This window comes from Lemur catta, chromosome 7 (assembly GCF_020740605.2).
Source record: "Lemur catta isolate mLemCat1 chromosome 7, mLemCat1.pri, whole genome shotgun sequence".
NCBI classification, from domain to species: domain Eukaryota; kingdom Metazoa; phylum Chordata; class Mammalia; order Primates; family Lemuridae; genus Lemur; species Lemur catta.
Window position 1 is genome coordinate 22,728,857 of NC_059134.1, and position 25,071 is coordinate 22,753,927.

General features: G+C 47.4%; 1 protein-coding gene and 1 non-coding gene across 9 annotated transcripts in view; one reads left to right on the forward strand and one right to left on the reverse strand.

The window, feature by feature from the left end:
• CEP164 (centrosomal protein 164) overlaps positions 1–25,071 on the reverse strand; it is a 62,632-nt gene that overhangs the window by 21,550 nt on the left and 16,011 nt on the right. For 6 of the 8 annotated variants that reach the window (XM_045556396.1, XM_045556392.1, XM_045556394.1 and 3 more), the window contains exons 4-10: positions 24,429–24,633; positions 16,594–16,749; positions 16,108–16,233; positions 15,182–15,259; positions 7,232–7,591; positions 6,121–6,201; positions 4,174–4,257 (exon numbers count right to left, since the gene is read on the reverse strand). In XM_045556396.1, coding sequence (XP_045412352.1) covers positions 4,174–4,257; positions 6,121–6,201; positions 7,232–7,591; positions 15,182–15,259; positions 16,108–16,233; positions 16,594–16,749; positions 24,429–24,633 — 1,090 coding nt within the window. Of the gene's footprint in view, positions 1–4,173; positions 4,258–5,588; positions 5,977–6,120; positions 6,202–7,231; positions 7,592–15,181; positions 15,260–16,107; positions 16,234–16,593; positions 16,750–24,428; positions 24,634–25,071 lie in introns of those variants that run through there. The other 2 variants (XM_045556398.1, XM_045556399.1) reach the window with 2 other exon arrangements.
• On the forward strand, positions 13,770–13,878 carry LOC123643075. Its single transcript, XR_006736648.1, has one exon. It is a non-coding gene; the product is annotated as a U6 spliceosomal RNA (small nuclear RNA).

The window sequence follows — 25,071 nt, forward strand, 5'->3', positions numbered from 1 at the left end:
GGGTCTGAATTTGGGTCCCTCCACCCTCCTACTGACTCTCATGCTTAGGAAAAAGCACTGAGAGGTAGCTCTCTAGATGATGGGACCATGCAGGACACAGAACAGAAGCCTTCTCTACCATACAATGAAGCTTCCCGAGCTTTGGCTAAGCCCCCAAGCTCACAGCTGCTCCCTAGGTTGGTCTTGCTGGCCTGGGGAGGATGAGACAGATGACCACAGCCACTGTATGCAGAGTCAGAAGCCAGAGGCTGAAGGAAAATGTACAAGACAAAGAAAACCCTGCCTCCTGCTGCTGGAAGCCTGTACTGTCAGCTGCAGAGAAAGCAGAGAAATCCATGAACACCCCAAATCCATAGAGGCCCAGATTAGCAGTGCCAGCAATACACAGGTGCGCTGAAATTAAGTGGGCAGGACAGGGCAGCAGGCAAACACCTTAGAAAAGAAGAATCCTGGAGAGATGGAGTCTTGGTGCAACAGGAAAGAGCTATGCCCCAGACAAAAAGCGCACCAACCCACACCTGGACGGCGGAAGATAAAGTGTTCCAGGCTCCCCTGAGGACCCAGGTCCTATTAGTAGACTATGATGCACTTTTCCCAGTCAGAAATTACATCTTCCATTAAAAAAAAAAAAAAAATCTCATTTTAAAGCTTGAGTGTCTAGACAGATTTAGCAAGCTGGTTTAAAAAAAAGGAACTATTTTTGATAATTTCAAATATTTTCCACAGGGTCATGGTAGTGTAGTCTGCCTGGGGTCAACCCTTTGTTCTAGCACTTCCTACCCGGGAAGTCTGTCCCCTTCACTGTAAAATGGGATCGTAAACCGCAGCTCACGGGGCTTCTGGTGAGGATTAAATTAGATCATGTACATAAAACCCGACTCCTGGCCCAAAGAAGGCATGCCATAAATGTCAGCTCCTCTTCCCACATTCCTCTCCCTCTCCCCCAGCCTAAGATAAAAAAGAAAGGAAAAAAAGAAAGGAAAGAAAGGAAGAAAAGGCTTTGCCAGTGCCAGTCCCCATTCTAGGACCTGCACTCCTTCTGTCACTCCGACAGGAGCCCCGTCTGTTCTGGGACACAGGGTCGGCAGGAGAGGTGGGGCAGGAGACAGCACACTCCGTCTTCCCCAGTGGGGTCCCCAGCCCTGTGCCCACAGCCCCCCACACCTCTCCACTGGCAGCCTAAGCCCCAGCAGCTGTGGCCAACTCTGCCATCTGGATGGGTGAGGAAGGGCAGGGCCCGAACTAAAACCCAGCTTCTCCAAATTCCATTAAAAATAGAAATGCTGCCTGTGAGTGCCTCCTGGTGCCTGCAGCAGAAGGGCTCCCTGCCAGGGCTGCCACTCTTCATCGCATCAGCCTGGGCACAGCCTGCAGACAATGGCAGGGGCATGCGGCCTTCCCCAGCCCATCTCTTTCCCCTTCCAGTGTTCGACTCACAACTTGTCTTTCCCTACAAACCACACCACACTCATCAAATACCTCCCCTCTCTCACTTTTCAAGGAAAAAAAATATCACATAAGCCAACTCCATTTAACAAACTAAAGTATGAGTAATAAAGTGGGGTGACTGTAATGAAAATCTGGGGATTGAGCCCAGAGTCAGAAAGGACTCCAGGGCCATAAGCCACACACCATGAGGATAAAGAGGCAGACAGGAGGGCCGGCTGCAGACCAAGTCTTTCCATCCACTCCCTTCTTGTTTCCTCTTCTATCTTTTGAGAAACTGAACTAGCCCCACTGCCAAAGAAGGGATAGTCTGGGAAAACACCCAGACAGAGGGTCTTTCGGGTAGAGTTTTACTTGCTCCCTTGACTTTTTTGCCCTAGAAAGGGAAGCAAAGGAACGAGAGGAGGAAACCAGCCACGTCGGCATTCTTCAGAAAGGGGACACACAACAGTCCATCCTAAGTGAGCCTCTGGCCTGGGGCTACTCAAGACACCATTTCCTCATCCCTAACTCAGCTCCAGGGTCTCCTTTTTGTGTAAGATCCAGTCCTCAGTTAAATAAATCACGGTGCATTCATACAGCAGAAGGCCACGCAACCAAAGAAATGAATAAGGTGGATCTACACGAAATAACTCGGAAATAAGTCAGGGGTGTGTTCTTGAATTTAAAAAGCATATTCACAGGCAGTTTTGATAGCACAATTCTAATTTTTATGGGAAGAAAAAAGTAGAAAATAGATAAATGCTTATATGTACACAGAAAAAATTCTGGAAAGGCACATGGAAAACGTTAACGGAAACCGCTCATGCCCCTGCCTGTGGGAGTTAGACTGCAGGAAGTGGAGGACTGGGACCTTCAGTATTATTTGAAATAATTGTATGATCACTTTTATAATTTATTATGAAATTTATTATGTGTATAACTCATTATGATCCTTAACTGTGGTAATGGTTTCAAAGGTGTATACAAATGGTAGAACTTATCAAATGGATATGCAGTTTATTGCATGTCAATTATATCTCAATAAAGCTGCATACAAAATATTTTAAATGAACAAAAACTACTATAGTTCAGTTCTACGCCCAGGTCCTATACTTGGGAGACATGGAGAGTATGGCAACATGGGCAAGAGCCCACGGGAAGGATAAAGGGGACTGCATCCACAGTGCTGTCACACAGGGGGCTGCTGCTCTCTCTTCTAGCTCCACCTCCCTGCTCAACCCCACCATGCCCTGAGATGGGAAAGAGCTAGAGGCTGAGCCCTGCAAAAGGATCCATTTGGTCAGCCAACCTGAGCACCCAGAATTGCCCACACCTGGATAGGCCAGTCACCAGGTATAGCCTAGGGCTTCCTCTGCCAGGGCTGGCTGCCTCGAAGGGGTGCTTCATGAGAACCAAATCCAAGTCAGGTCCTGCTACTGCTTTATACCGAGTGACATGCCCCAAAAAGAGGCTGCTGGCCTCACTGAGTCTTAGGTAGGATCTAAAAATCTTTTTTCCAGCTCCCAAGTGATTCTGATATAGGCCAGGCTTTGGAGCCAGAGCAATGGAATCCACCCCTCACCCCACCAACTAGGTAACTTTAACTTTCCCACTTACCTGCTGCCACGGGGGCCTCACAATTCACCTGCTCCAAACCCTTCCTGACTAATCCCACCTGCCCTTGTCTATGCCTTCACATCTCTCCAGCACAGCAAACAGGGTGACCAAGGTCCAGCAGGGACCTGGTGGCTGAGTAGTGGCCCAGGAGGGCTTTATCAGAAAAGAACATGCAGGGCTCAAGTGCAATCAGCCTTAACACTCTACCCTGTCTCCAACATGCATTTCACTGAAAGCTCCCAGGCTGGGTTCATATTAAACATCTCTTTGTTTGTTTTACCCAACACATTTCCATTTTGCCCAAACCAAATGCTCCCTTTAACTTGCAGAGACCATGTGCCATGATCGCTCTTCTCCTAACCAACCCACAAAGGGGGAAAAAAGTTATCTTCTTGGCTCAAAGCTCCTTAAGGACAAGATCTACGCTTAGTCATCTTTGTACCCCACGTGGGTCCGACATCGTCCACGCCTGCCCATACCTTACCTCTGGCAGGGGAGACAGACAGACAACCATAAAGCAAACCAAGAGGCACTGAGGGGAGCAAAGAGAGGGAACAATTCATCGTGCTCAGAGGAAGTGGTGTCAGAAGTGGGTCTCCAGGAATGTGAAAGAGCTTGCCAGCAAGGCAAGGGAGGTAGCAGGGCAGGCAGGCAGGCAGGCAGGTGGGCAGGCAGGCAGTCAGGGGGAGGCAGAGCAGGAGCAGTAGCAGAGGTGGAGGGAGGGTGAGCTCCAGGCAGGAATGGTGAGTGGCAGACCCAGCTGGTGCGGGGGCGGGGCGGGACTGAAGGGGGAACTGGGCATGGGTCTGGAAAGGATAGATGGGCCAGGCTGGGAAGTGCCTTGAAGTCTACTATCTACACAGTGCTTTGCACATGAGCAAGTGGTCAACTCTCGGTTGCTGAATAAATGGATAAACAGATAAATATATGGGGGGAAAAGGCTTTAATTCATAGCAGCAACAGAGCAGGAACAGTCAGCATCTCTGCTGGGGCACAATCAGGACCATGCCTTAATGAATTAGAAGGGACAGAACTTCCAGCAACATATCCTGGCATGGGCAGGGCTCAGCTCTCATGAAGTGGCTGCCAGGGAAAATGAGGTCCAGCCCACCACTCAGAAAGACTCACCTCCCAGTGGGCTCCATTCAGGACTGGGGAAAGCATGTCAACATCCCGCAGGTGCTCCGAGATCCGGCTGCGAAAACCAAAGTCCTGGAGACAGTGGAGACGGCGAGGTCAGCTCTGCCTCGGTCACAGTCCGCACCCACCCGGGCCTCTCCCCTACCAACTCCAACTTTCCAGAAAAGTGTCGACCGTGTGCTAGGCTCCATGCTAAATAAACATTTCAACAACTACTACTTTAATCTTCAAAATAACATTGTGACTAGATGCAAAGATATGTGCTAAAGCAAGTATGGTAAAAATATTTTGTAGACTATAGGTGGTAAGTATGTAAAATTCTTTTAATTTTTCCATATGTTTGAAGTTTTTCATAAAATTATGAGGAAAAAATAACCTTGTGAGACTGAAACTCCCATCCTCATCACACAGACGAGGAAGCAGGTGGAGAGCATGTGCCATTTGCCCAAGGTTACACAGCTGATGAGGAAGGGGTTTAGGGGCACATGGAGCGTGGGCTGACTCCAAAGCCCAAGCTCTTTCCATGACACATGCTGCAAAGTATGTCACTTTCCAGCTGTCTCTCCCCCTCCAGGGCCCAACCAGGACACCAAAAGGCAGGCCAAAGGACCCAGAAAACCTGTGGGCAGAGTCTGGACACGAGGCCTGGTAGGCTCTTTCCAGCTTGTTCCATCTCCCTTTCCATATAGGTGCCCCTCTGGACAATGGGGATTAATAAATGGCACTTTTCTGCACAGGCTTCTCTTGGGGACAGGCAGCAAGTCCCCACAATAGTGCCAGTTCCTTGCTGCCCTTTGGCTGCCACAGGACAATCCCACCCCCTCTGAGCCTAAGATCCCTACCAGGCTAAGTGGTGGATTGCTATCCAACAGCATGCTAATGGGGACGGTTCTGTCATCAGCCCTGATAAATGGCGGGATGCCCAGATAAGGTCTGGTCCTGCTGTCCACGGCTTCCTCCATCCACTCCCATGGAGAAGAAAAATGCTGATGGGCACATTTCTCCACATGGGTGACTGCTTTAGAGGAGCCAGACCCTTTGCTTCCAAGGGTTTTGTGACATGGCTATTCTTCATGGACAGTTTTTGCCAACAACCGTGACTTTTTGCCTTCCTTTCCTAGCTCGTGGGCTTTTCTTCTTTTTTGGTGACATTTTCCTTTCAGTTTGAGTTCTACTCCACTTAATGCAGCTGCCATCTGCCTCCTAAGCCCATGGCTCAGTCAGGGGCGAGAGCACACAGCCTCCTAATTCCTCCGCACCCCCTCATATCATTACCGTTCATCCCTGACCCTCTCCCACTAATCCCTTCCCTTTGATCTGCCTCTTCCAAACAGATGGAGGATAGTTTCTAGAGGCAACGTTCTGCCAAAAAGCACCCCGAACTATTCCCCTTAGATACAGACCTGGCAAATGAAACCAGGATACAGCAGGCTGGGTAGAAGGTCTGCGACAAAGAAACCGTGCATGCTGGCATTCCAGGACAAAGCCTTAACTTCAGAAATGAAACCACAGCATCCCTCCTGGCCAGAGTCTGGGGACTGGTCCTTGTCACAGCTCAGTGATCCCATAAACACAAACACATCAGTCCCTAACCTCCTAGGTTCGTGTAATGTTCCTGCTAGAGCCCAGAGGCAACTCACATGATCTCGCAGGCAATTCAGAACAGTAACAACAGCTAACATTTTAATGCCATTAAATATATAACAATAACATTAATATTTATATGCTAACATTTTACATTCTCTACCTCACTTTCTTCTCACAACAAACCTATAAAGTAGCTAGTGTTATCCTTAGTTAATGGGTTGTGAATCTGGAGCTATGAGTTCTAACTTCCCCGCTTACAAGCTGTGATGCTAGGCAAATTACTTAACCTTGGAGACTCACAAATCCATGCTCTTCACCACCACTCGACTGCCCTCATCTCAAACTCACCAGGCCAAGGAAGGACTTGAGGTCAGAAGCCGTGGAGTCTGAGAGCTGTGGTTCCTTCATTTGTTCGCTAATCTCTGACTCCTGGGGAGAGAAACCCACAGAGAAATCCCCCAGAGCAGAGAGGGCCACAGTCACTATCCTGGGAATTCCACTCAGCCCTCAGCCCAAACCAAAATCCACCTTTTCTTGAAAACCCCAGGGAGGCCTATGGACGGACCATGCCATTCTCTCCAAACACATGCAACAACCTCCACCCCGCTGAGGCTGGGCAGCCCAGCTGAATATAGATGATCACACTCTGAATCAGATCAACAAGCATTTACACATGTAAGGAGAGCCAAGTGTAGTGGGGGTGGTCAGAAAGTTGGCAGTACAGAAGTTTGATGCTATCCTAAAAAACACGATGAGAGCATCTTTTCCAGGAAATAGATAAAAGCTCTTTAAATGAATTCCCTCACCATCTACCTGGATGAGCAATAGGACTAAGGGTTGCAAAATCTAAAATGCCAAAGGCTCTCCACACTGGGACCTACACTTCTGTCTATTTTGGTCATTGGCCTGGTCTTACCAAAGCAACCACTCCCGTGTCTTGGGTTGGTTCAGAAAGAGCCACAGAAATTGATGAGAAGAGTCTCTTTGAAACCCAATTACCTAAGCTGGGGCAGGACACTCCCAACTGTGGTACCTGCCCCACCTTCCCCACCACACACAATGCTCTCCTCTCTCTATAGGAACTCAGACTATTGCAACCATGACTGACCCTACCAATGTCAAGAAGCAGAAAGGGGAGGCAGGAAGAGGGAGGAGGAAGTAAGTAAGAAAAAAGAGGAACATGAGTATCCCAGGAGGGTGCTGATGGAAAAGCAAATTCCTGCTCTAAATTTCAGTACCAGCAGGTTTGCAATTTCATTCAGGATTTTACTGCCTGCTGGGTCTGGACATATTTGTCACAATTAAGGGTTGGGCTGATGTTGACAGCCCAGTGCAGGGACTGTAAATGAAGCTCCTGACTCAGTAATAGAGAAGTGGAAATAGGAACTTGGACCGGGCTGAAGAGAGAGAGCAACAGAGGGTTGTAGCCAGCACCTGCCTATGGGATACACTGACTTACCTGGCTAGCATCTGATCTGCTCTCTTTTGGGGCAGAAGGTTCCTTCACCTCTTCCTTCCTGGAACCCTTCTCTCCTGCATCCACCATGTCCTTTTTAGAGGCTTTGGCAGGCTCATCTCCCCCGGGGCCCACCCTGGAGGGCGGCAGACTCCTGGAAGCCCCAGGCTCACTCTTCTCATTCTCTTCTTTTTCTGAGAGCGCAGGACTTGTCCTTCTTCTCTGTCGCCCTTTGCCATCGGCACTGCTCAGACTGCTGTCTGCACCTTGGCTCGAATGCTTGCTGGGAGTAAGGGGGCCGGCAGCATCTGAATCCAAAGAAACATCCTTCTTCTCCTCTGGCTGGCTTGTTCTGGGAGACTCCTAGGGGGCAGCAGAGCAAGTCAGAAAGCAAGACATCAGGAATGTATAAAAGGAGTTTAGAGACATGCTGCAAGATGGAGCTGCCATTCCTTGACCCACAGGCCAGTGCTCAAGTTCTGGCCCCTGTGTTTATCAATCACCCAAACAGCTTTCTAGAACATAGATTCCCGGCTCTACCCCAGACCTACTGAATCAGAATTTCGATAGCGATTTGGATACACGCAACCTTACTTCTGTCCACTGGTGAGCCTGGAAATCACTGCATTGGACTATTCAACTCCACCACTACCTATCATGTTCTCGAATAATAAATCTGTCTCGCTCAAGCCCCATTAGCCAAATCATAAAATTGCAGACTCAGAGGCCAATGTTTAGTTAAGATGATGATGAATGGTCATGTGAGAGAAAGGTAACAAGATCTAGAATTTCTATTTTTCATTTTTAATAGACAGTGGGGGGAAAAATATCACGAGGGTGCCCTTCTTCCCTAAAGCCTCCCCTGTACATGCTGACCATCAGCAACCTGGAGACCGCAGCCCCCATCAGGGACTGCCAATTGGGTCCTCTGGGAAGCAGATGCCAAGATGGGATTAGATGTGCAAGAGGTTTACTGAGAGACATGTTTATGAAGGACAAAGGAGGTGAGGAGAGCTTCAGAACACAATGCAGGTCTGATAACTGTGACAGGAGAGAGGGAAGGAAGAGCCTCGGGGCACAGCACAGTTCTGAGAAAGTCTTGGCCAGCCCAGCAGAGAGACTCTAAGCAGGTTGCCTAGAGGAGTCCCACATTCAGCAGAAATGGTCCTGCTTTTGGACCCACTGTGCCCCATCATCAGGAGGAAGCATGACCTTGCCACGAAGCAGGGTGGATGGAAAGGGCAGCGGATAGGGGCTGTCAATCTACTAAACTCCCTTGGCAGAGTGTCTTGAAAGGAGATCTGAGTAATGTACCTCTACAGCGGCCACACTCTGTTTCTCACACACAATTCTCACTTTAAAGACTAGTGAAAACCAAAGGCTGCTTCCACTTAAATTCTTTAGAGTCAGCTAAAAGAGAAAAGGAAAACCCTCCCTTGGAAATACAGCCAGTGATCTCTTTTGGGCTAAGGCTAAGAAGACTTCCTCCCAGAAAACATCTGTGCTAACACTTGGGTTGCCAAGCTGAACAATTTCTGATCAGAGATTTTCTTTTTTGGGGGAGACAGAGTCTCACTCTGTCACCCCAGCTAGAGTGTAATGGAGTACATCATAGCTCACTACAACCTCAAACTCCTGGGCTCAAGCAATCCTCCTGCCTCAGCCTCCACTTAAATTCCTCAGAATAGCTGGGACCTCAGGCACATGCCACCACGCCCAGCTAAGTTTTCTATTTTTTGTACAGATTGGGTCTTGCTCTTGCTCAAGCTGGTCTTGAACTCCTGAGCTCAAGCGATCCTCCCACCTCTGCCTTCCAGAGTGTTAGGATTATAGGCATGAGCCACATTGCCCGGCCTGATGAGAGACTTTTAAGACTTCCTGATTCCTTACCCTGAAGACTCAAACAAGGAACACGATGGCTAAAGAGTCAAAAGGTCCAAGGAGAAGCCCTAAGCATGGCATTTATTGATGCTTTGTTAAAGTATCTGCTGTGCACACAGGTATTACCAGCCGCCTGCAGGTCTGACAGCCTATGGACAGCTAATCCAAGCTTCCTAAGGACGGTTAAGAGAGGCAATAAAGCAGAGTAATTCAGACCTCAGCTTCAGGGATAGACTACCTAGGCTCAAATTAGCTCCACACTTACAGATGTGTAACTTTAGGCAAATTATTTACTTCTCTGTGCCTCAGTTTGTTTCTCTAAAATACTGGGATATAGTATTAATAGCACCTAACTCATAGGGTAGTTGGGAAGAGTAAATGAGACAACACTCATTAAGTGAATTAAAGAACTTAGGACTGTACCTGGCATACTGTCAGTGTCCCATAAATGTTAACTAATGTTATATAATGAGACCCACATGTTCACTCACTGAGCACCTTCTATGTGCCAAACACTGCCTTGGGGATCTGAATATGACCAAGACATAGATCCTGCCCTCAAGGAATTGAGCTAATATTAACAAAAGTGTCCCAGATGGCCCTGGTTATGAGCTTTGACTTCCCAAAGCAAAGAGGCCATGAGACACTGTGGTGATACTGTCACCAGGCCTGGGCCTGTCCCAGAAAGAAAAGCAGAGGGATGGCTTCCCTCCTGCCATGGCAGCACACAGCAGGTACCCTCCAGTGCTGCTCCTCTCAATAGGCCTAACCTCTAGCAGGGAATAAATCTGCAGTGATCACTGGGCTAAGAGAAGGAAGGAGGACAAGCACCCCTCTTCGAGAGAAGCAGTTTCAGGTTAAGGCCAGGCCTTCCCACCTCCATATCCCCAGAGGTAGCCTGCACGCAGCAGGAGCTCAATAACCAGTCTGTGGGGCTCTGAGGACTCTGGAAAGAAGGTGGGAATTTCTTGGGGTAGGCAAGGAGTGTCTGGCAGCCACACCCACCTTGCACGGTAAGCAGGGCCAATCTACCCTGGCCAGGTTCATCCTGAGTTTAAGAAAAGGCTTTCCTGCTTGAAGCTGGGAGTGAAACCCCCAAGAGGGCTACCTGGAAACAGACCTTGAATTAGGGACAGAAGAAGTATCAGATCACAAACAGCACCGACGGCCTTCAGGATAAAGCCCCGACCCCCTCACCTGGCCCACAGCCCTTACAGCCCAGCCCCTGCCTGCCTCTCATGGTTCACCTCCAGCCAAACTCTGCAGACGTTCACTCCTCCTGCCTGTGGATAAACATGCTGTTTTGCTACTTTGCCACGTACATTCTTAAAACACCCACTCACCCACACATACACTCTACCTGGACCAAGCCCCACTGGTCCTCACAGCATCACCTCTTCCAGGCCACCTTCCTTGACCCTGGGTCAGGTGACCTAAAATGAGTCTTCCTCATCCTCTACCGTAATAGCTGTTATAATTGCCGATTTCCTTGTCTGTTTCCCTCATCAAATTAGTTCCCTATTGTCCTTAGTACCTAGTTTCTGGCACATAATAGATGCTCAGTAAAGGCTTATTGACTGACATTTTAAAAATGAATAAGGGTGTCAAGCAGAGATAGGAGTTGAGGCTTTCCTTCCTATTCTGCAGAATGGAGATGTAGTATTTACTTTACAAGGTTATATAGGGATTAGACTATGTTAGTTACAGTGCTTATTAAATGGAACATAGCCGGGCAAATATTAATTATTAATTAAATAACTACTCAAGATGATGGAAAAACAAGTAACCTATCAAGAATCAAAGAATACCAGATATAGGTAGAGATTCCCATTCTTACACATGGGAATACAGCCAGACCGCAAAAATCTTAGGCCCAATCTAATTCTAAAGCTTAAATTCTTCAAAAGATGATTTTTACATGATGGGGTTTGTACTAATTTGTCTATGTAAATATTAAAATAGTAAAATATGGCTAATATTAAAATAAATGACTTGCATTCTCTGCACCCATGTCAACTCACTGCAATGACAGGAAAGCCAGAGGTCCATCTTGAAGGTGGGAAAAGCAGAGGGAGGAGTGTAGATTATCCATAAATGGACGGACAAGAGCTAAGTGTCTGAAAACCCATCCTATCCCACACTCAGCTCCCTTCAAGGACCCCTGCTCCTTTTCAGGTCACCGGGACTAAAGCCCCAACCAGAAGACACACTCCAGGCACCGGCCTAGTGCACGCAGTCTCCTGCCCCGGGCTCTGTGGGGAGTGCAGGCAAAGGTAGGGGGCCCTGCAGCCACAGCACAGCTTTGCCCTCAGCTCATCCCTGCTCAGACTCCTGTCTCCTCCTGTCATAGCCCCAGGTCCTTGAGTATCTCAAGGCATATTTCTGCTGCTTTTTCAAATAAGACCTTACCATCTGCATGAGGAGGGGGTGCAGTCGAGTGCTTATAAGAAGAGTTTCATGAATATTTACCATAGCCCTAAAAGCCATGAGGTCTCCAGTGCTGCAGTCCCCCTCCTCTAGCCCAGAGCACAAAGCCAGGGGCTCCTATAACCCACACAACACAGGAGGGGGCTCGCGAGCGACAGGAAGCTGAACACCATGTCTGTGTGTTGCCTCTGTTCTGGGGAGATGCCCACCAAGCTGATTATCAGTCCAGTTTATTTTCCAGGTTTCATTTCTACCCAGTTGGTCTCAATTCTTTGCACAGCTCCCTGGTGGTGTTCGCACTTTCCAATCACACTGACATCATCCTGTTATTCCTAAACCCAGGCTCCCTCCCGCTCCTTTGATCTGCTGATGGGCTTTTCACCAGCTCCACATGGCCACATGCCGCCTGCTGCCTACCCTTCAGCCTCCCCTTGTTCTCAGCATTCTCAGCATTGGTTCCATGAACCTTTCCCTCTTGAGTCTGTAACAGACTAGAAGTAGGTTTCAGTCGGAAGGCAGGAGAGGAGGGAGAAGGAGCGGGAGAGATGCATTCTTGCCATCCTACTGCCCTCTCATGGAAGCATGAACAAAGTGACTGCTAGTTAGGGCGGAACTAACCTCAGCAGACATCTCCACCCAGGGCTGCCTGGAATGTTGAGGAATGGGGAAAGGTGGGCAGTTCAGAGAATCCAAAGACTGTTAACTGAGACAAAAGCCATTTTCAAAGAGCAGGGCCCAAGCAAAGGCTACACTGCCTGTCCTGAAACCCCCATTCATCCCTACCACTCAGGTTCCTCAACAGGAAAAGCCCTAATTGCTGCCTGAAGTTAGAACATAGGAATCTAACACTCCATGTGGCAAAAAGAACTAAATCTGCTGGGATGCTAGAGACTAGGGTGGGAGGTGTATTTAACACCGCCCATTCCAGACATTTCCCCTCATCACACTGGGGTGACTATTTATATTAAAGAAGTTATAAAAATGTTTAAAAGCTCCCCAAAAGAAGCACATAATCACCAAAGGAAAGCTTTTAGAAATCCAAAACTAGTCAAAGAAGAAAATCCTTTTTTTTTTGTTGACATTTATAATCTGTTATGAAGTAAATGTTAACTAGCCCAAGTGAATCAGGATCTTCAATCCACCGGCTGGCAGCAGGGACCAAGTACCTACTCTACCCAGAACCTGGGAAAGCCAAGGGAAGGAAAAAATACAACACAACCTGTCTAGAGACCCTCCCTGACCCAGCGTGGCTTATTCACCCATTCACATACTCGTTCCCTTATTTGTTGAACAAAATCCAAGCACTTCTCTGTTCCAGGCAGCAGGCAAGGTGCTGCCTGGACATATACACAGGAACAGGGCAGAATCTCCACACTGGATGTGTTCATTCTTATGGACATTGCCTCTATCTCCAAAAGCAAACAAGCCCTCTCCCCTACTCCTGTTCATGGACATCCTTCTAGGCACAAAACGCAAGCATCTCCTTTGAGTCCATCAGTATAGGTCTTACTGGCAGAAGAGAAGAAAACAAAGTTGTCATTTCAGGGAACCGAACAGACTGAAGGCTTTGGATTTCATCCAACCAGACCAGGCCCCAACCAGAAAGAACAGTTTCAAATAGACATATATCACCTTGATGGTAAAGACGGGACACTCAGAAAAAAGTGTCACATTTGGCAGGAAGTGTTAAAGTTATAATCGAAACATACCTGATTGTGCAGATCCAAAAAGCTAGACAGTTTCCGTGCTAATAGGCAAAGCCTAACTACAGAAAGGGTCCTGCCCAATGGGTAGAGTTGGGCCACCTTGGAAGGTCCATCTAAAACTCAGGTCTCAAGTACCAAGTCAGGGGCTACCAGCCAGCATCTGAAACCCCAGCTGACCTGAGACAGTAATCCTGGATCTCAAGGTAAGGTGAAGACCAAGAAATATTAATAAGAGTCAGAAATAACACGGGATAATGAGGAAACAAATTCAAATCCATCATCTAAACACTTTTGTTTTACTGGCCAGCTTTGTAATTCTAATGAAGTGTGAGTGACTTGTTTGATTGTAAAGTATTTATGGTATTTAAAAGAATTTGGTATATTAGACTTGTGAAAAGTTTAACGAATTGAGCCTATAACCAATATTTAAATGTTTAGGGAAATATAACCTGTTGGCTTCATTATTCATTGGTTGTATAAATACTTTGGAAATATTTCAAGAACTATTATTTAATAGTTAATAATTTGTGCTCACTTTGGCAGCACATATACTAAAAAATTGGAACAATACAGAGAAGATTAGCATAGTCCCTACACATGGATGACACGCAAATTCGTGAAGCGTTCCATTAAAAAAAGAAAAAAAAAATTAATAAATTGGACACTAAACAAAGGACACATAGTAGGGAATGTTCCTTTCCAAGTATAAAAACACGTTGGAGGTTTTAGGTATTATAATGACACGATAAGTTTTGGTATTTTTTTTTTTTAATAAAGAACGTTGGAATTTGGGTGGGTATTCTAGATGCTATTCCTATCCATATTCTGTATTTTCCAGCCCTCATGCTTTTGCTCAAGTTGTTTGTTTGCCTAGAACGTCTCCTTATATCCTCCATGTCTGTAACTTATCTACTTTTCAAGACCCAGGTCAAATGTCACCTCTCCTAGCAAGTTTTCCATGATATCCAAGGAAGTAATGTCTTCCCCCAGTGTACCTGTGTTATAGCTCTGTACACATACTGCTCTGCTTTATAGCTCCTAAATATTCATTTGAAATTTACTGAGCACTTACTAAGTGCCAAGTACCTAGTATCCATTCCCTCTCCCCAGCTGCATACTCCTTGAGGGCAACCCAGGCCATGTCATACCTCCCATAGAGCCCAGCACAGTGTCCTGCTACAGAGCCAGCATTTAACACATGTTAAGATTCAGGATATTGTTACACCTCTGTTAAAAAAACTCAAATGGCTCCCAGTGCCGGTGTAATTCAATCCAAACCTCTTGGCCTGCCACTGAAGTGCTCCAGGGCCTGCCCAACCTACCTGCCCCCCAAGTCTCATGTCCCACTGCCCTCCCACACATGCTCCATACTCCAGTCTAAGGAGACACTTCGTGTGCCCCAGGCTTACCCTGTACTTTCTCCCTCTGCCTGTGCAGTTTCCTGCATTTGGACTTCTCTCACCTGCCCATCCTCCTTCCTGTTTCACCTCAGATGTCAATGTCTCAATATAGCCTTTCCTGGTTGATCCAAAGGGATAGGAGCCCCCTAATTCTCCCTTCCCATGGCACTCTGCTTACCTTCCTTACAGCCTCATTGCATTCTACCCTGTGTCCTAGTCATTTAAGTCTCTCTTCTACGACACTATAGAATCTCACAGTGCAGTAATCGTATCTCATTTATGCCTGTATGACCTATAGACCTAGAAAAGTACCTCAGGTAGAAATGTTCATTAAATAGTGATTCTTTGATAAATGAATAAATGAACATATTCCCTTCCACTCTCTTCCTTCCCAAATGCCAGAAATCCCACCTGGACAGGCCTAGGACAAAACAGTTCTCTTTCCAAATATGCATCCCACAAATTAGAAAGGCTGAATATAAGGAAGGAGGGATATACCAGGCTGATAGATTTTGCCTGCAGGGGCTTTGGGATCTTACCTCATAGTCAAAGTCACCTCCCAGTGCCCCAACATCCAGGTGCAGGTTCTTAAGAAGACCACTTGAGCTGCGGACACTCTAGAAACCAAAGTGGTTATGAGTGGTAAGTCTAAGGAAACTCATCGGCCTAGGGTGAGAGGCATGCAGAGGGAAAGGTAGGGTACTGCTGAGCTGGCAGGCGGTGCCCAGACAGGGCTTCAGAGGACTCTAGGGCAGGACCTCCACTAAGGCAGCCTCACTAAACAGCCCTTCATCCAGTGTGAACAATGCTTTGTGCCAAGCAAGTGGCCAAGAAGCTTCTTGTTGATTGTGCCTTCTGGTTCAGACCTAGGAGGCATATAGACTAGTTAAGAAATGAAACTGTGGACTGGAAAATCATTTTTGCTTATTTTTAAAATAGCACAGAGGTTAGCCAAAGATGGAAACAACTCACGTATGCATCATCACATGAGTGGTTAAACAAAACGCGATATACACGTGCAATAGAATATTATTCAGCCTTAAAAAGGAAACAAGTTCTAATACATGCTGCAGCACAGATGAACCCTGAAAACATTATGCTAAGCGAAATAAATCAGACACAAAAGGACAAATATTACATAATTCCACTTACATGAGGTACCTAGAATAGGCAAAGTCATAGAGACAGAAAGTAGATTAGAGGTTACCAGGGGCTAGAGGGAGGGGGATGGGGAGTTACTGTTTAATGGGTACAGAGTTTCTACTTGGGATGATGAACAAGTTCTGGAAACGGATAGTGGTGATGGGAGCACAACATTGTGAAGATAATTAATACCACTAAATTGTAACTTAAAAATGGCTAAAATGGCAAATTTTATGTTATATATATATTATCACAATAAAAAATTTTTTTCAAAAAAAATAGTACGGGGGTTTCCATGCCAGGGAAAGGACATCATCACTACCTGGTTGTCACTTTCCTCCTCATCCTCCTCGTTGATCTCCTCTCCTAAAGCCAAGAGGCTGAGAGCATTCTTGTCCTCATTGATAGAGCCCAAGAGACCCTTTGCAAAGGCAGAAGTCTTGAGACCCTGTGAAGGATCCAAAACATAGAACAGTCAAGGGACACATGATGGGGACCTCTGGAATAATCTTTATTTAGAATGCCTTCCCCAGTCTTGGTGACTTCAGTTCACACTGATGACTCCCTTGTCCAACTCCTACTGCCCTGGCTGTATGGACGGGGAAATAAGCACTGATGTTGCTATAGCATGGGTCTGTCCTCCAGAGTCCACACTCACACAGGTGTGACTCATCTTCCCAACTGGATTATGAACTTTGAGGACTCAGCCTATTCCCTCTATTTCTCATCTATGGGCCAATGTTTCCAGCACAGCACACAGGACATCCCATGGTAACTAAATACACCAAACACAAGAGAACGTACTTACCAGTGTGGGTTCTCCAAGCTGACCAGACTCCACTGAGCTCCCCAGGCTCATATTCTGAGATCCACGAAGAGCTGGGGGTGGGGCATCCCCAAGGCCTCGTAAAGGAGCCAGGCCCCCGAGAGGAACGTGAACTGGGGCTAACGAGGAACCCAGGCCCTGGGCAACAGAAAACATTTTGTTACAAACCCAAGAAACCACATGGCTCTGAGAGTGTTGGAGACAGATATAAAAATAAAACATCTAAATCCTGCGCGCTCAAATTTAAACCACCTCCGCTCAGAGGCTGCTAATGAAACACAACATCCAGAAATTACCATTGTGCCAACTGTGTGAGAAATCACAGGCTGGTTTCCTGATTCTCATAACTCAACACTGTCTCACAGTAAACAGTTCTTTTACATCTGGCAGATGCTGCATGAGGCTCTGCTCTCTTTCAGAAGCCATATAGGAAGGATGCGGGAGGGGAACGCAGAGACAAATCCTCATCTACCAGAAGGAGATGTCTCAATAGATAAAGTTTAAAATTGATGAGTCAAGAAAAAGCGGTCTAAGCATATTATTTATAAAGATGGAAGTAAACACCAAAAGAAAGTGGCTGCCTCTGGGGAGGGCTTTATGTAGCAAAGAACTGCTGTACTTTGCTATGTGCCGTTTAGTACTATTTGACTTTTTTTTAAAACTATGGGCATGCATTACTTTGATGAAAATAAACACTATGAAAAAATATACATGAGCAACAGAAGAAGGACTCCGTTTCCCCTCTTCACTGATGAGGAAGGTGGCTGAAAGGAGCCTTGCTAAAGGGCAGTAGTGGGGCTGACCAGGGCCCTTCTTTTCCCCGTTCTCAGGAGGGCCAAACGAGGGCTTCGTGTCAAGACTGGGGAAAGAAACCAGGCTGGGAGTCAGAATTTGTGAGACCTCAGGCTACTCACAGACTCTCTGACCCTCAGTTTACTCATCTGCAAGATGGAAATGACGTGTACCTTGCCACCTGAGAATGTCTGCTGAGAAGCTCAAAGGAGAGAATAAGTGCGAGGGGCCTTGTGAGTGGCCCAGGGCTTCACCAATGTTATGGAATTGCTATTATCGCAGGGATTCGCATTACAATGGTCTGGGCTTATTAGAAGCAGAGGCAAGGAGAGCAATCTGGGGATATTTACAAATGACTTCTCAAAATTCATATCCCAAACTTAAGATGTATAAAAAACACAAAAATTCCGTTCCTCTCTAATCCCACAGGGACTGAAGAGAGAAAGGGGAACCCAGAGGAGGTCAGGCTGAAGAAGTTCAGACGGCCCATCGTCTCACCCACAGCCTCGGCCCAGGGGCCATGCCAGTGGGCAGGTCCCCAATAGGGCCTGTTTCTGCACAGGAGGGCTCAGCTGGAAAGTGAGGTGAGAACCACTCACAAGACTTTGCAGCTTTGCTTGTTGTAGAATATCTTTGTTAGGGAGAAAAGGAGCTGATAATGGCAAAGTTGGCCAACAAGGCACTGGCTAGACACCAGGCACTGGCTAAAGCAGGCCCCGCACATCAGAAACTGGCTCAACACCTCACGCGCAACCTCTCGTTTTACTCACAACCACCTGAGGCGGGCTCTACCATTATCCACAGTACCCATGTGAGCAAATGGAAGTTGGTGAGGTCAAGAACCCTGCCCTAAAGTCACAGGGCCAGCGAGGGGCAGAGATGGGATTGGATCCTGGGGCTACCTCTAAGATGGTACTTTATACCACCTTCTGGTTGTAGCAGAAAAAAGAGCTCAAGAAAGCTTCCCCAAGGTAAACCAGGGCTACTCCTCCTGGCTTCAGCCCTCCCTACCAGCCCATGTATCAGTAAGCAAAATTCTTCCCACACTATATTTATGGAAAATTATAGACTCCTAACATGGCTAATTTGCTAACATGCTGGGGGCTTGAGGAAGGGAGACAGGCATGCTGAGGGCTTTGTTCTCCCAGGCCTTTACCAAATCAATGGTTAGCAGGGAAATTATATATTCCTGGCTCCTAGCTGATCATCTTCTATAGATGGCCATTAACTCTGAGTATGGGGCTGTGCATGGCGTTGTCCTTCGGAGCGGATAAACTTGCTCCCATTGGGCTAATTAAAACTTTCAGGATAATCTACAGCTTATCCGATATTTATAGTGCTACAGTAGTTATTAAAGCTAAGGGAGAACCAGTGCAAGCCAGCAATTAGGAGCTGGAGGGAACAACTGGGTAAGCCGCAGCTGGGCAGCAGCAAAAGAATAGCTGGGAAAATGCAGATTGATCCCCATGGTCTCTGATCCAACTTGACTTCTGAATGAAAAATACGGTGATTCTTTAAAGACACAAAAGTAGAAAGACAGGGCAAGGCCAGCCCTTTGGCAAATCCCAGTAGAAGAGGAAGTGAAGTCACTAGTGAAGTCTCAAATAGGGAAAGCACAACCCTGCGCCACAGGTTATCCACGTGGTTTTCTGGGGACCCTGGGAGGCAAGGAACAGAAGCAGCTTACTAGATGGCAGACAGAGATCCTCAGCTTCAGTCCTTTGTGGGAGTATTAACTCTCTAGTGCTGTACGATTCCAAGAAGGGATAAAGTTCAGAGCTTTGGAGCAGGGTGCCTACTTGGAAGGACCTTTCTCTAGAACTGAGAGGAAAGGCTTTCCAAATCCCAGAAAGGTGCTTATATCCTGCATGAGTGCCAGGGTCAGTGCCACCTTGCCCACCCTCAAAACTGATGATGTTTAAAAATGTGAGCCACCCATGAATTACAGTTAGAGCCAGCGAAGGGAAGTCATAGATACCCTCAGCCCTATCTTGCAGGCGATAAAGAAAATTGAAATACGTGTCATCCCGTAAGATGGCCATTTGGGTAATTAAAGGATCAACAGTTACCAAGACAGGATGAATAACAGGAAAGCAGACCTAATGGCTGCAGTAAGACATCAACTCCACCTGCTCCCTCCCTGCCAAGTTCACTGAGGCCTTTAGGCCATTCTCTTTAAGAAGCCTACCTGGTGGAGCTGCATCCTGTCTGGCTCTGCAGCCAGCCCTCCGTTGGAGCTCGGCTCGACTAGCTCCTGCCTGAGGAGGCTGCTGCTCAGCTGGAAATGGGCTTGCTGAGAGGTCTCCTGCCCATCAGGGGCAAGGGCCACCTCTTGAGGATGTTCCAGCAGCTCTGGCCCCAGAGCCAGAAAACTTGAGTTCCTCTCCATAGTTCTGATGGCCTCATGCTCACCCTCACCAGACACCCTGGAAGACTCAGCTGCCATGCAACAAATCATGCTGGCGATGTCTTTGCATGGCATTTCCTGCATGTTCTCAGTCAGCTCCAAGCCTTCTAGCCGCCTAGAGATCTTGACCATCTGCAAGATGTGCTGGTAGAACCTCTGATCCTCAGTGTAGTCTTCACTTTCTGACTGCTCCTCAGGAGAGCTCTGCACGTTGGACAACTGAGGAACTAGGAAGGGGCTGGAGTATGGATCTCCGGGTCCTGGGCCTGACTGACCCACAGCCTGCTCAAATCCCTGTGAGCTCTGCAGGTCCCAAGGGAAGTTGTTCACCTCACCCAGGACAGAGGAGTCAAGGTGTGAGGCCAGGCTGTCGCTGCTGCTGTTATCCAAGTCAGGCCCAGACTCACTGGGCTTCCTGTCTTCACCAGGGGACTCTGGAGACCCTCGGGAGTATCTCTTCTCACTGGTAGGAGACTCCCCAGGGGCACTCCCTGAAGGGGCTTTCTGAGCTGGCTCTGATGCCAGGGTATCAGGTGGTATTGGAAAAAGTCCCTGAGGTGGATCTTCAGCTAAGGCCCCTGGAGCCTCAGGTTCACTGAGCTCTGTTTCTTTGCAGCTCCCTGGGATGTCCTTGTTGACAAGCTTGGAGACCTGTCCCATCCACAATCCTGGGGCCTCTCTCCTCCTCCTCCCCTTGCCCATGTTGCCACCTTCCCCAAGAACTCCCTGCCAGCTCAGGTCTTCAGTGGGGCTGCCATCTAACAAGAACAGCTTGTTCTTTCTAGTAGGCAGCATGTGGTCAGAAGAATAAAGGGACAGGGAGGGCTCCTCCTCAGGGGATGGCAGGGGACTGGGACTCTGGCCCTTGTCCCCCCCAGGGCCAGTGGAGCTCAGTTTGGCTAAGCTGTGGCTATGCTGCTCCCCTTTCAGCCGTGGGCTCTTGATGGTTTCAGAAAGCTTTGAGTGGACAGGGGCCTGGCTCTTGCTTTCTAATAGATCCTGCCCATTTTGGAGAGGCCCAGTGTTCTGAGGGCCTGGAGCACTGGGTTTCTGCTGTCTCGTCCTCATTTCCAGCTCTTCTATTTCAGGGTCTGAAAACCCCAGGTAGATTTTCTCTGTTACTTTCTGGGGTTTCTCCAGACCCTGCTGATCACCTAACTCTGCCCTGCATTGGGCTGGGGCCCTGCCTAAGATTTTCTCCACGTCGGCAAAGATCTGGTAGTTTCGGGAAGCTTGGCCTCTGGAGAGCGGCTGTAGCTTGCTGGGGAGGGCACCCATGTGAAGCCAGGGGCTGTCACCCGGCATGCATGGGCTCCTCCCTTTCTTAAAGGAGCCCTCACTTCTAGCCTGCATGTCTTGGTCTAGGTCCAGATCAGCAGGCCCAGGTGCTGAGAGAGGGGATGGGCCACGGAGAAAGGAAGATGGCAGAAGTCCCTGCTCAGGCTGTGTTTCCTATATGGGTACATAAATATGCAGAGAAAACTAAGACAAAGCACTTCTGATTTATACTTGCTACTTTAGCCCTTGGCAAGCCCTTAGCAGAAACCCACCCTCCATTTAAAGTGAAACACAAATCAAAGAGGAAAGAAAAGATAAAAAACTCCCTTGGGCTAAAACTATGTTGTTTTCTGGGTTCTAGTTTCCTTATCTAAAAGGAGAAGGCTGGACTAGATCAATGGCTTGCAAACCTTGCTCCATGGAACCTTGGGAGGTTCAGTACCTCGGGAGCCACTATAGTGCACATGCCATAGAGAAGAGCCAACATCAAGACTCATACCCCCAGGTTCAACCAGAGCAGCTCCATTTCTCTTCTTTTTTCTTTTTTTTATTTTTTAGAGATGGGGTCTTGCTCTGTTGTCGAGGCTGGAGTGCAGTCGCATGATCACAGCTCACTGTAACCTCTAACTCCTGGGCTCAAGTGATCCTCCTGCCTCAGCCTCCCGAGTAGCTGGGACTACAGGTGCACCACCACACTCAGCTGATTTTTTTATTTTTTATTTTTTCTAGAGACCGGGTCTCGCTATATTACCCAGCCTGGTCTCGAACTCCTGCCCTCAAGCGATACTCCCACCTTGGCTTCCCAAAGTGCTGGGATTATAGGCCTGAGCCACCATGCCCAGCCCATTTCTTTTTTTATAAGCTGGACTTCTATAGAAGAAGTGACTTGAAGACTACCAACAGAAGTCTCACAATCACCAACCAGGATTATCCCTAAGGTACCATCTAGCTCTCAGGTTCTGTGAGTCCTTATCATGGACACCAGAAATTTTCTAAGAGGGAAAGCATAACCACTGACCTAAGGCTTGGAAATTCGGTCTAGTGTTTTCTACCAAAGGCACAAGTTGGTATTGCTTGGGAGATGTCCACATGGGCATAGACTCTCGGGGCTAAAAGAAACCCTAAAAAATCAACCACCCCTGATAAACCAACACCTGGCTGTGAGTGTGCACCTCCAGAGAGTCCAAACCACCTAAATCCGGACTGCTCAGGACTGTCCTCTGGACAAACTCAGGTCTGAGGTACCTGTCCTGAGCCCTAAGATTCAGAATGACAGCCTAGGGCTGTCCAATTATCCTCATGTCCTGAAATCACAGAAGGAACCCTTTTAACAGGGAGCTCCAAGAACTCAATCACACACCCACAACTCAGTCTTTTTTTTTTTTTTTTTTTGAGACAGAGTGTCCCTTTGTTGCCCTGGCTAGAGTAAGTGCCGTGGCGTCAGCCTAGCTCACAGCAACCTCAAACTCCTGGGCTTAAGCGATCCTACTGCCTCAGTCTCCCGAATAGCTGGGACTACAAGCATGCACCACCATGCCCGGCTAATTTTTTCTATGTATATTTTAGTTGGCCAGATAATTTCTTTCTATTTTTAGTAGAGACGGGGGTCTCACTCTTGCTCAGGCTGGTCTCGAACTCCTGACCTCGAGCAATCCACCCGCCTCGGCCTCCCAGAGTGCTAGGATTACAGGCGTGAGCCACCGCACCCGGCCCACAACTCAGTCTTTTACCCAACCCTCCACCCCAGCACCCTCAGTTCTTCCGTCTCCACCTTTAGTCAGGCCAGAGCCTGTCCAGATAGCTGATTATCATTTCAAAGAATCCTGAGTTAGTGAAAAGCCCCTCAGCCACCTTTTGCCTTTCAAACGTATTAGAAAACTCAACCTATTTGGCAATTACTTGTCCTCTTTTCTGTATCTGGAGGACTATGTTTATTACCTGGCTTCTCAGAATCACAAGTAGTACGTCAGGGAGGGGAGGGAGAGAAAAGTGTCCACAGAGCTTAGGCATGACAAAAAGGATAAGTCCATCAATAACCATTCAAAGCCAGAATCAACACTTTAAGAAAGAAGAAAGATGGACAGAATCTTTGCTGAGAAGCAGGCACAAGGCTCTGGTGGGAAATAAAGACTACAACAAAAAAGCAAAACCACTAGACCATTGAAAGGGTCAAAGAGATATTCCCAGTGCTCTCACTGACTGAACTGAGTTCCTACGACCCTCTCTCTCCTCAGGGTGCCCCCACCTGCCCCATGTCTGGGTGAAGGGAAGAAGGCCTGGTTTCCCTGTACCACCACAGCATTCTGGGAGAGCCTGGGCCTCACTTCAGTATGGCTCGAAGTCTCACCTGCTCCATCTAAAAAATGAGGGTGATAACTCCACCTCCTAGGTTCAAATGTACTGGAGGGACAAATAAAACAATAACGGATAAGAGCTGCGGTCCCCAACCCCTGGGCTGTGGACCAGTACTGGTCAGTGGCCTGTTAGGGACTGGGCCGCACCCCCTAAACCCTCCATGGAAAAACTGTCTTCCATGAAACTTAGGAACTGGGGATCCGCACAGCTGGAGGTGAGCGGGCAATGAGCAAGTGAAGCTTTATCTGTATTTACAGCCACTCCCCATCGCTGGCATCACTACCTGAGCTCTGCCTCCTGCCCCCAATCCTGTGCAAAAATTATCTTCCGTGAAACCAGTCCCTGGTGCCCAAAAGGTTGGGGACCACTGGGTAAGAGCCCTTTTGAAATCCGATTACACTCAGATCACAATGCAATTAAATTTCAGTTATCCACCATTAACTGAGCACACTGGCAACAAAGACTATCGACAGGAGCAGACAAAGCGCAAGGCTTTTCTTTTGAATCTTGAAAGCACTGGTGTTTTGACAGCCGAATTATGGCTTTATGGCTACATCTGACTTACAGGAATTCACACCACTTTAAGACAATAATGAATCCACACTAGGAAGGCCTGACTCTGAATGAAGAGAAAGGACACTCTGTTCATCTAAGCTCACTGCCCCCACTCTTCAGAGTGGCAATGCCACCACTACTACTGGCACTGTAAAAAGCCATACTCAGTAGAGCACGCTCTCTCACTGATCCTATTAGGTAACATGTGCTTCCCAAATGGGGAAAAAAGAAAATGTTTACAGAAGGTAATGACTTCTAGATACCAAAAGGAAAATCCTCCAGAAGACAGGCAAAATTCAGATAATGTACTGTCAAGAATTTACTATATTGTTGTTGCTCTTACCCTCCCAGTTGTAGACACCTAGAGGTTCCCAATGTGCCCTCAAGTTTTAGCCCTGGCCTCTCTTGGAGCTGGCATCTACTAACTCACCAGGGCACTTTTCACAGTCTCTTTGTCCTTCTTGTCTTTCTTTTCCTTTTTCTTTTTTTTGTCTTTCTTCTTAGCGGCCCCAGGAACTGACAGCTTCCCCCGCTCTTGGATCACCAAGTTCCGATAGTGTTCATCACACGGATGGTCCCACGTGGACTGCCCATTAGCAAAGTTGAAATAGTAAATGTCACCTGTGATGTCCTGGCTGGGAATGAGCAGAGTTCAGAAGTTAGTCCCTGCTCAAGTACAAATGTATTTAGGAAAAACAAAAAGAAGAAAAAGAAGGAGAAGGTGGAAGAGGAGGAAATGGGGGAGGGAGAAGAGGGGATAAGAGAGCAAGGGAGGGAGAAAAGGATTCATACAAAATGAAAGGGCACCATTTGGCTAAGAATAAGGAGCTAACTTAAATAATGGAAGACAGGACTGGGATACCTAAGGACTTCTCCTGATGGTGATGTATAATTATTGGAGTTCCTGAGAATGTATGCTAGACTAGAGGAGGAATGAACTTGGTTTTATGTAGATGGAGAAGTATAAACACTATGGTACCTTAAAAATAAATGCTAGGATAGATTTTGCTTAATATTTTAATAAACAATGTGAGGAAGAAGAATATGTTGTGAAAGCTCTGATTTTGCAAGAC